The 11,573-nt window shown below is 47.3% G+C and overlaps 1 protein-coding gene across 1 annotated transcript; it reads left to right on the top strand.

Annotated features, from left to right (window-relative positions):
* The first annotated feature begins 8,526 nt into the window (after positions 1-8,526).
* LOC114493435 (leucine-rich repeat-containing protein 37A2-like) lies at positions 8,527-10,578 on the top strand. The gene is given in 2 exon segments (XM_028508291.2): positions 8,527-9,141; positions 9,144-10,578. Coding segments are annotated over 2 exon segments (1,932 nt in total). The 5' UTR covers positions 8,527-8,555; the 3' UTR covers positions 10,490-10,578.
* The last annotated feature ends 995 nt before the right edge of the window (positions 10,579-11,573 follow it).

Raw genomic sequence — 11,573 nt, forward strand, 5'->3', positions numbered from 1 at the left:
GTTGCAGGGTGCCAAATATGAGCTACAGAGGGACTGAGTCACCTGGGTGATCAATGCTTCACCAAAATCTCCACACTAGACATGATGTGTGAGTGGGTGCTTTGTCATGCTGAAGCTGCCAGTCTCCAGTTGCCCATAGCTGCTGCTCTCTGAATCATCTGAGTAGGTTCTGTGGAAGAATGTTCAAGCTTAACACAAAATTTGATTCAGATTCATGGCTCTACTTGCTCAGTCATTTTGAATGTAACAGCCACACAGTACACATGCCCACTCAAGGGTGTCTACCACTCCCACTGACTAGTGCAGTGAAGTCGTCACGTTCACACATGAGCGTTCCAGTCCACTCTCCTTGGCACCAGGCTACCTCCGTGTCACAGACACCATTCTTTTTATATTAACAGTGGCTGGAATTTTCCCAGACAGACCTTGTATATACCATGTGTTATTTATCCATTCATTCACCAATGGACACTCGAGTTGTTTCCTTTTGGCTCTTGTGAATGATGCCGTTGTAAACATGGGTGTATAATATCACTTTGTGTCACTGCTTTAAATTCCTTGGGTATGTACGCAGAAGGGAATTACTGGGTGGTACAGTAACATGGTAATTTTATGTTTAACCTCTTGAGAAACGGTCATAGTGTTTTTCACAGTGGTTGTTCCTTCTTCCATTCCCACCCACAGTGCACAATAGTTCCAGTTTCTCCACACTCATGCCACCATTTTCCTGTTTTTGTTTCGTAAATAATTGCCACCTTAATGGGTGTCAAATGGTATCTCATTGTGATTTTGATTTGCATTTCCTTAATGATTAGTGATGTTCAGCATCTTTTCATGTGCTGTTGGTAGATCTTCTTTGCAGAAATGTTTACTCAGGTCCTTTGCCACCTTTGCATCAGCTTGTTTGTTTTGTTGTTATTGGGTTGTAGGAATGCTTTATCTATTCTGGATGATAACCCCTTATCAGGTATAAATTTGAAAACATTTGGTCCTATTCCCTCAGTTGCCTTTTCACTCTGCTGATAGTGAGTTTTCATGCACAAAAGTTCTGAATTTTGTTGTAGTCCCGTTTCGTTTTTGTTGTTGTTGCCTGTGCTTTGGGGTTCATATTCAAGAAATGATAGCCAAATCCGATGTCATGAAGCAATCCCTGTATGTTTTCATAGAAGAGTTTTATAGTTTTAGCTCTTCCATTAAGGCTTTTGATGTATTTTGAGTTAACTGTTGTATTTGGTATAAGGTAAGGTCCAACTTCATTTTCCCAGCTGCCAGAAGGCTTGGCTGAGGCCCACAGCTCAGTTCCTCCACAGGAACTGTCCTTGACAAAGAGAAAGGCTCCGCTCTGGGGTACTTGCCCTCCCCAGGTGCTGCTGGTTGGTCACTGGAGGGGCAAAGGCTTGCCTTCCTGGACTCAAGGCAGAACAGCTGCCACATGTCCTCACAGCTCTAAAGCTCAGGGTCATTTCACCTCCCCTTCTGCCCAGTCCTGCTCCCCTCATTTCCTCTGAGACGTTCCTGAGAGCACTTCCCAGTACATCTTCAACACGCACATTTTACAACCTGTTTCCCAGGGAGACCAACCTAAAACAATGGTCTAAACAAACTTTTAAGAAACACTTTTTAAAGTTTTTATTTATTTACTTTTCGAGAGAGGAGCAAGCAAGGGTGAAAGGGAGGGACAGAGACACCTACGTGAGAGAGAAACATGGATCAGTTGCCTCTGGCACACCCCCAGCTGAGCACCAGCCCTGCAGCCCAGGCCTGTGCCCTGACTGGGAAGCAAACCCGTGACCTTTGAGTTTGTGGGACAACGCCCAACCCACTGAGCCACACCAGTCAGGGAACAACGCTTTTTCTGTAGCTGTTTCAGTTATTCACTTGTTGCCTTGCAGATCCAAATCCACCTTCGTTGTCTGCTCTGTCATAAGGCAGCTGGACCCTGGAGATTTCCCCTTTGCCAGCTGGCACAATATGAAGCTTTGTCCTTCCAGGGCACAGGTAGGATACCAGAGGAAGAAGGGGTTCTCTTCCTGGTTTCAGGGTGCTCAGCTTGGAAGACTCTTGCAGTGTGGCAGTCCAGGGTGCCCAGCGGCTTCCTCCAGTACCCCTCGGGTAACATCATGGCAGACTGCTACCACTGAGCCAACTTCCCATGAGCAGCTTCCCCAGCACCCTTGGGTGGTTTTGCAGTGAGTTTTAAAGTGTGGCACCTCCCTTGGACAGGTTTCCCCAGTACCCCAGAAGCCAGATTGCCAGCCCAGCACTTTATGAATTTCTTGGAGTCATCCAATGAGCCACAGCCACCTGCAGTGGGGTCTGGATCTGGGGTGTGGAGGTGCTGCTTCTTGGAGGACACTTCCTCTCAGCAGCAGGTCTAGTGGCTGTTTCTTATTCCTGCTACTCCTGAATTCTTTAGTGTTCTCTTTACTTTCTTAATATTCTTTTCCTCATTACTCAAATCGCTTTATAGTCAATAATTCTTTTTAAAATATATTTTATTGATTATGCTATTAGAGTTGTCCCATTTTTTCTCCCTTTTATTTCTCTGGTCCCTGTACCACACCTCCCACCATCATTCCCCCACCTTAGTTCATGTCCATGGGTTGTACATGTAAGTTCTTTGGCTTCTCCATTTCCCATACTATTATTAACCACTCCCTGTCTATTTTGTACCTACCATCTAGGCTTCTTATCCACTGTACCTTTTCCATCTCTCTCCCCTCCACTTCCCCATTGATAACCCTCCTTGTGATCCTCAGTTCTGTGATTCTGTTCCTGTTCTAGTCATTTGATTAGTTTTTTGTTCATTTGTTTGTTTGTTTTTTAGGTTCCATTGTTGGTACTTGTGAGTTTGTTGTCATTTTACTGTTCATAGTTTTTGATCTTCTTCTTATTCTTAGATAAGTCCCTTTAATATTTCATCTACTAAAGGCTTGGTGATGATGAACTCTTTAAACTTGACCTTATGTGGGAAGCACTCTTTCTGCCCTTCCATTTTAAATGATACCTTTGCTGGATAGAGTAATTTTGGATGTAGGTCCTTGCCTTTCATGACTTTGAATACTTCTTTCTAGCCCCTTCTTGCCTGCAAGATTTCTTTTGAGAAATCAGCTGATAGTCTTATGGGAACTCTTTGTTGTTGACTGTCTCCTTTTTCTTGCTGCTTTTAAGATTCTCTCTTTAACTTTAATCTTGGGTAATGTAATTATGATGTGCCTTGGTGTGTGCTTCCTTAGGCCAACTTCTTTGGGACTCTCTGAGCTTCCTGGACTTCCTGAAAGTCTATTTCCTTTGCCAGATTGGGGAAGTTCTCCTTCATTATATTTTCAAATAAGTTCTCAATTTCTTCCTCTTCCTCTTCTCCTTCTGGCACCCCTATGGTTTGGATGTTGGAATGTTTAAAGTTGTCTCAGACATTCCTAAGCCTGCACTCATTTTTTTTTGAATTCTTGTTTCTTCATTCTGTTCCAGTTGAATTTTTATTTCTTTTTTTCTGTCCAAACCGTTGATTTGAGTCCTGGTTTCTTTCCCTTCACTTTTGGTTCCCTGTACATTTTTCTTTATTTTACTTTGCATAGCCTTCACGTCTTCTTCTATTTTTGACCATACTCAACCATTTCTGTGAGCATCCTGATTACCAGTGTTTTGAACTTTGCTTCTGATAAGTTGACTATCTCTTCATTGCTTAGTTTTGTTTTTGTTTTTTTTTTCTGGAGCTTTGTTCTGTTCATTCATTCGGGCCATAGTTTTTTGAATTAGCACACCTGTTTGCAGTAAGGGGTGGTGCCTTAGATATTCACCAGGGTGGGACAACCCACATAGCTACCTTGTGGCACTATATGTGGGGGAGGGGTCTGAAAGGGAACAATGCCTGCTTGCTCAGTTCTTGGCAGATTTTCACCCACCTCCCCCACTTCCCATGAGCAAATTGTGCCCTTCTGGTGCTGATTCCCCTGTGGGTGGTTTTGTGTAAGTTCTAGGACCATGTGGATCTCTGCAGTAACTCTTCTTTGAGGCTGGGAGTTTCTCTTGCTGCCTCAACCCTCACACATTTTTTCTGTCAGAGGTTTTGAGGCTTTATTTCCCCATGTTGGAACCCTGGGTTGTTATGTCTGTCTCTCTCCCCAGTTGTTCCTCCTGGTTTATCTGCACGCAAATGTGAGACCACCCAGTCCTCCAGCCACTGCCTTTCCAGGTCCTCCAAGCACTGTCTTGCTATGAGCCCTCTCCACCTCCTCCTACCGGTCTGGATGGGTGTTAGCTCCTTAGTTATTGAACATCAATACAGTTTGATTTTCTGACTGCTCTGATTATTTTTGTTTTTAAATTTGTTGTTGTCCTTCTTTTGGTTTTTTGAGGAGGAAAAGTGTATTTACCTATGACCCCATCTTGGACAGAAGTGAGGTGGCATTTCGTGAAGAAGTCTGGTTTGCACATAAGTCCATGCAAGATGTGACCCCAGATGCTGTAGGAAACAGTTTCCTACTCCTGGAGCTCATTGAGACTGTATGCTTACACTGTTGAAGCCACTGTTCCCACACAGCCCCAGCTATGCCCTGACTGGGTGCTGCAACCCTGGTAGCTCAATGAGAAAGTCTGAGGCCTGGCATGCTCATAATAGGGTGTTTAGTGGGCATCTCTTGGTAATGTTTGGGCAGGTAACAGGGTGTAGCTGGAAACCTTGTTTGGCTGCTTGTGTGGGTCTTCACTAAGGCTTAGCAAGAAGTAGAGAATTTTCAACTTATTTTTCAAAACTCCCTATAAGCCCTGGCTGGTATAGCTCAGTGGATTTAGTGCAGGCTGAGAACCAAAGAGTTGCCAGTTTGATTCCCAGTCAGGGCACATGCGTGGGTTGTGAGCCAGATCCACAGTAGGGACCACATGAGAGGCAACCACACATTGATAATTCTCTCCCTCGCTTTCTCCCTCCCTTCCCCTCTCTCTAAATAAATAAACAAACTCTTAAGAAAAAAAAAACTTCTCTGTAAATGACATTTTCTACGGAGTTCAGAAAACAATGCAGCATCTGCTTCTCTTCTTTGTCAAGTTCTTTCTTGATTTTTTCACCTTCTAGAAAGTCATTTCTTTCACCAGTTGGGGAAAAGTTGCTGCCAGTAACTCACACAGCACACTGGAACTATTAGGCTACATCCCCTTCACTCTTGTCAGGAATGCAGCAGCACAGGTTCAGCAGCAGGATCTTCAGCAACTTCTGGTCAGTGGTCATCATCCTCACAGCTCCCTGCCTGCCCAGCCTGAACCAGCACTGTCAGGAGGCCCTGTCCTGCACCCTGCCAGCTCCAGCTCCTGGTGTCCCCAAAAGGCTAAGGCCCTGCTGGAATCTTTTGCTTCTTGATAGCATGGCATTTGGGATACATAGCCAGAGCACCTAACCCTTCTTGGATTGATTATGGAGCTTTGGGGACCAATCTTGCACATTTGTGTTTGTCTTTACAAGTTCCTGCTGGACATGACCCACCTGTTTTATCTTAGGTAATGAGCCTGAATTCTGAAAAGACTTTTTTGTTTCTCGCTAAGAATATGACTTTGAATACCTGACATTTCCAAGAGTTTATCCTTTTGCAACCAGAAAGATGGAGGACTCTTGTCTGAAAGCCCATGTCAGCATCTCAGGTGGCCTGGCTACTCTATGTAGGGGAACTGTGGGTAGAGAGGAACTAAGGAATTTCCGGGAATGTGCAGTTTCTCACTCTGTTCTTGGGTGGTTTCCGTGGTATCTTCTGTGTGCGTCATCATGTAGTTTCATTGTTCCACCTGCACTTTTACTGCTGATATTGGGAACGGGATGTGCAGGCAGCATCTCTGCTGCTTCTAATATTGTTAGCGAACCCAACCATTGTAGGGGAGCGGGTTGTTTCCTGCCGCTCGCTGCCTCCCAGGCAAAACTTCAAAGACAGTGTTTGGAGGAAAAGAAAGGAATCTTTTATTGAACAATCATAACATGGAAAAATAGCTATTTAAATATTTATCATTACAACTATTACATAGATTCAAGGAGTGAAATTAACAAAAGAAGTAAATCTATACTATTGAAGAAGGCATAAACTTTGGTCCCATTTAGGTACTTTCTCCCTCTATTTAACCACTAAAACTAGTGTGTTAGTCTCACAGGTCCATGTGGAAGTGGGTGGGCAGTGGCTGCTGAAAGGCCCACATGGGGGAGGGGCACGGGGCTGGCCTCTGATGGGCCAAGCCTGCTCCCCTGTTCTCTTACTGTCCTTAAAGTTCCGGGCTCAGGGCCTCCAGCCCCCAGTGGCTGGGGAGGATGGGGGACGTAAAAGAGGAAACAGCATCTCTATACACTCCTATTTAATGATTTCCCCCAGAATGCCTGGAGAGGCCAGCAGGTGTTGCCCTGGTTTCCTCAGCTCACCCCCTCCCTCATTACCAGGAGTGGGTGTCCCCTGTTGCAATATGAGTTACTGACACCTGCCCAGTTTCTTGTGCTCAGGGTCATTCCTTGGTTAAGCAGGAGCCTCAACTGCTGATGTCAATAACATACCAAGAAGGAAACATCTACTGCATGGATCTTCTATGAGTTTCTTAGTACAATTTATTCTAATCATTTCATGGTAAGTCAGAGTAGTACAAAGGTTTTATTCCTGTTACAAGGTGACTTCTTGGAAGCTCAGCTTCATGTGTATGTCAAACAAGGGAACTATGTAAAAGTGAAGAAGAGTCTTAAGAAAGGTCAGCTGCTTTTCTTGGAGCAGTATGGCCAAGAGGAGGAAGAACGACTCTCCCATGCCAGCCTTAAAGGAGGAGATCAGATTCCCAGAACTGAACTAGCACTTCTGAGTTTCCTGGGTTGCCAGGTCCTGAGGCCTCCTTGGGAAGCTCTGCAGCACCCCGAACTGCCCATTTTCTTTAACCCCCCACCCCCATCCCACTGCCCCAGGGATGTGGCCCAAATCCTACCTCACTGTGAGGGGGAAGGGCGCTCACCAAGAACTAGTTGTCCCCTCTGCAGGGGAAAAGGACCTCTTGGTCCCCGGTGACTTAGAAAAAGGCTAACTTTTTTAGTCACTGTGAATCCAAGTCCAATAAAGGTTCCCTAAAGAAAGTTCAGAACCTGAGGTCGGGGAGCGGTGCCTTGTTGTTAAGGGACACCTGCATGACATGGCGGCCAATTGTGACACGGCTGAAAATTGTGACACAACTGCCAATTGCTGGCACTTGCGCAGCATGTGGAGCTGGCATCCCACTTACCTGGGTCTCTCGGCAGTGCCCCACCGGCATTTATGGCTTACTGTATCTTGGACCTGTTCCTGTTATGTCCGGGCTTCCCCTGTGGGCCTCACAGCTCCTTTTCACACGGAAGCTGTTGTGGCTGCTGCTCTAGGCAGCTCCAGCTCAGCCTGTAGCCCTGGACCCTGACCTGCTGACCTCTGTTGCCCCAGGGCCCACCGAGCCCTGGCCTTCAGATCAGGAAACACACCCCATGACCTCATTCATGGCTGAAGACTTTTTTACTAAATCCAGAACCCTCAGCTCTGCCTACAGGGGTCCCTGAGGAAACAGAAGCAGTTCTAACCCCTCAGGAGTTCCAGCTCATCCACCAGAAGACCCTGAGGCTGGAGGACACTCTTCAACACAGGAGGACACCTCAGCTCAGTCTGCAGTGTCCCATGAGTTGGATCAATCTGTGCAGGTTTCTGATGGAGTGTTTGATCAGTGTCCAAACTTCTCTGAAACTGTTGACATTTCAGGCGAGGAGAAGAACTCAGCTCTGCCACAGCTGCCTATTGCCGGTGTAGAACCTCTTTCAGTCCAGCCAAAGGGTCCAGCTCTACTTCCAAAATCATCTATAAACTCTGAGGAGACAGTCTCGTCTCTAGATTCAGGTGAAGCTCAGCATCCAGTGTTGCCTTACCTGAACATTACAAACGTGGATGTTGGGGATTTGATAGCACCAAAGCACCCTACAAAGAGTAAACCACCTGAGACTGAGAAGGAGGCCTCAGCTTGAAAAATCTACCAAAATGTTCAAACTTCCCATCCAGCTGGGTGTCCCTCCAAAGGCACCTGAGATGACAGAATTGTCTTTATTCCAGCAGAAGACCCTGGATCAGCCTGCTTCCAAGGGTAGTGCTATGCTACTGCAGCAGACTACAGCTCCTCCACAGCACCCTGAGGGGAATTATCTAAATTCAGTACCAATTCACGGTGAGGAACCAACCTACACTGACGTCACAGTTCCACCTTTGAACCTGGAGCTCACCATAACACCAGAAACTACTGTGAATGCTGAACATCCTGAAACCCAGAATAAGACCACATGTCCTTCAAGGCACCCTCAGGTGACATTTCCACATCCAGAGGCTGTTCAGGCTCAGCAACCAAGTTTGACCGATGTCACAGTGCGACCTTTGGACCTGGAGCTCACCATAACACAGGAAACTACTGTGGAGGCTGAACATCACACAAACATGAAAAAGACAACAGGTCCTCCAAAGAAGGCAGAGGTAACATTTCCACATCCAGAGCCTGTTCAAGTTCAGCAACCAACCTTTCCTGAACTCACAGTTACACCTATGAACCTGGAACTCAGCATAACACCAGGACCTGCTGTGGAAGCTGAAGACCCTACACCCCTACAGCAAACTGCAGCTCCTCCAAGGCATCCTCAAGTGACATTTCCACAACCACAGCCTGTTCAGGCTCAGCCACACATATTCTCTGATGTCAGACTTCCCCCTGTGGTGCTGCAGCTCACCATAAGACGAGAAGCTGCTGAGGAGGCTGAACATCACACAACCCTGAGGAGGACCATAGCTCCTCCAAAGCAGGCAAAGGTGACATTTCCACATCCAGAGCCTAGTCATGCTCAGCAAACCACCTTCTCTGAGGTCAGAGTTGAACCTTTGAACCCGCAGCTCACTGTAACTCCAGAACCTCCTGAGGAGGCTGAACACGCTAGAGCCCTGCAGCAGACAGCAGCTCCTCCCAAGCACCCTCTGGTGATGTTTCCCGTTCAGGATCAGCTGCCAACCCTAACGGAAGTCACAGGTCACCCAGCACAGCTGGAGTTCATCAGAACGCAGCAACCAGAGACATCTGAGTCAGGGGCCCCAGTGAGTGAACAGAATGCCGTCATGAACGTCTGCGAGCTCTGCACCTGCAGGAAGAGACGCTGTCGTGTACGGGTCTCAGCCCAAAGCACAGGCTCCACAGGGTGCCTGTGCTGTACCCCCAAATCCACAATGGCTCCTTCACCCTCTTAAATTTCAAAGGAAACTCGATTTCTTACATCGACAGAGATTCCTGGGAGTCATACCGGTGGGTGGAGAAACTAATCCTCAGTGAGAATTACTTGACTGAATTGCACAAGGATTCATTTGAAGGCCTGCTATCCCTCCAGTACTTAGACTTATCCTCCAATAAAATACAGCTTATCGAAAGGAATACATTTGAATCCATGCCTTTTTTGCAACAGATAAATCTTCATAACAATCTAATCGCTAACGTGAGATTTGGAACGTTTCAGGCCTGGCATGGAATGCAGTTTTTACACAGGTTAATTCTCAGTCACAATCCACTGACCACTGTTGAGGATTCGTATCTTTTTAAATTGCCAGCATTAAGATATTTAGACATGGGAGCAACGCAAGTGTCCCTCATAACAGTTGAGAGCATCCTCCTGATGGCCCTTAAATTGCGAAAACTGATCCTACCCAGCCATCTGGCCTGCTGCCTCTGCCAGTTCAAAAGCAGTATCGAGGGTGTCAGCAAGACAGTCAAACTGCACTGTGACAGTGACTGTCTGACACACACACAGTGTGATGAAGAACTGTACTTAGGAAAGGCGGAAGGCTCTCTCATGAAAGTTTTACAAGGCCGGGAGAAGCGCCACAGCCCTGAGCTGACCATTGAGCCTGAGAGGGCATCCCCAGGAGAAGAAAAGGGTGGCGGCTTATCAGCCTTCATGAACCTCCTGATGAAGCTTCTCACTGCACAAGAGGAGGTGAAGGTCTCCAAGGCAGATTGGGACACGGATCACTGGGGAGATGAGAGGACCGAGGCCCAGGGTGAAGAGGAAGAGCAGGAGTCACATGAGTTCGGGGCACAAGTCCCAGGCTATGGGTATAAGAAGAAACTCGTCTTGGCAGCCCCTGTGATTGCAGTAGCATCAATTTTCTTGGTCATTTTCTGTCTCATGGCCATCTGTCAGAGAAGAACAGCAGAGGAAGGCAAAGAAGGAAGGGGCTTTTTCTCAATTTTTGGACACAAGAGCCGCTCAGCAGAACACGAGATGGAGGAGGGTGGTTTCCAGAGAAGGTGGCCGCTTTGGCTGTGGGATATGTATTGGCCTCTCAACGCCACGCACAAGGGAAATGTGGGACAGAGTGTACACCACAGTACGTCTGATGAGGGTGACATGGAGAAGGGTGAAGCCTCCACGACAACGGCCAAGGCTGCTACATCAGAATCGGCTGCTGAGGAGACGGCTGAAGAGAGTGATGCCTGACACCGCCACCCTGTGAACCCCGTCCTCGGGGGACCTGCCAGTTGTAGCTGGGAATGTTGTGTGAGCACTGCTGATCAAATACATTGTATTCTTCCATTATCCGTGTCATAAATTCATGACCAGCTCTGGCCATGAGGTAAAAAATTAAAATGTGAATAGATCAGTATTTATGCACAAATAACCAAGGCTATGGGGAAGGAAAGCAGGGCTGAAGGTGGAATCCCTGGGGTAGCCAGTAATTCTTCAGAGGGAGTGTGGTCAAACATGGGTGAATGTTACCAACCCCCCCAGAAGGGGTGCAGGGGGTGCTCCTGTTGCTGCCTACCTGGCAGATCTCCAAAGTCAGAGTTAACTGAAACAGAAAGGAATCTTTTACGCAACAGCAAGTTTGTGCCTAATTATTGGGTAACCAATGAGGGGAAGGAAAAAGAGTGTGACCTCAAAGAGCTACTTAAATATTTGTCATACAACCACTAGGCTCAAGAACTGAAAATATGACAAGAGCAGAAGTTTGTTCACAGTGCACATAATCATCACCAAGGGCTTTGTCAGTAATGGCACTGGAACTCAAAGCCTGTTCCCTCTAAGATACCCCACCCCCCATATGAGCCTGTCACCCTCTGCCAGCTCAGTTCAGGTTGCACTGGGAACCTCTTCTCCCACCCAAAAGTCACATAGACGTAGGTGACTTAGCCGGTGTCCAGTCACTGTCCAGCTTCAGGCATGTCTTGCAGTTGGTGCCCCGGGCCCCTGCTCACTGGCCTGCACAGGGCTCCACTGGCATGCTAGCTGCTGACCACTGACACGCCCCACCAGGGGAGGGGAAAGAAACAACCACATTTTGCTTCCAAGCTCACTCAGTTTCTAACGATCTGGCCCAGAATCCCATGTATGCCCAAAGCCTGTGGGAATGTCCAGCCTCCCACCCATCACAGCCAGTGTCAGCCATGTCTGCCTTTGCCCCTCTTCCTCCTGCCACAGTACGCAAGCGGGCAACGTCTGCAGTCACACAGGCTCAGCTCAGACCCCTTCCCAACTCTGGAGGATTGCCCCCCTTTACATGAAGAGGGGCTCCTCCTTCTCA

This window comes from Phyllostomus discolor, chromosome 1, assembly GCF_004126475.2.
Source record: "Phyllostomus discolor isolate MPI-MPIP mPhyDis1 chromosome 1, mPhyDis1.pri.v3, whole genome shotgun sequence".
Taxonomy (NCBI): domain Eukaryota; kingdom Metazoa; phylum Chordata; class Mammalia; order Chiroptera; family Phyllostomidae; genus Phyllostomus; species Phyllostomus discolor.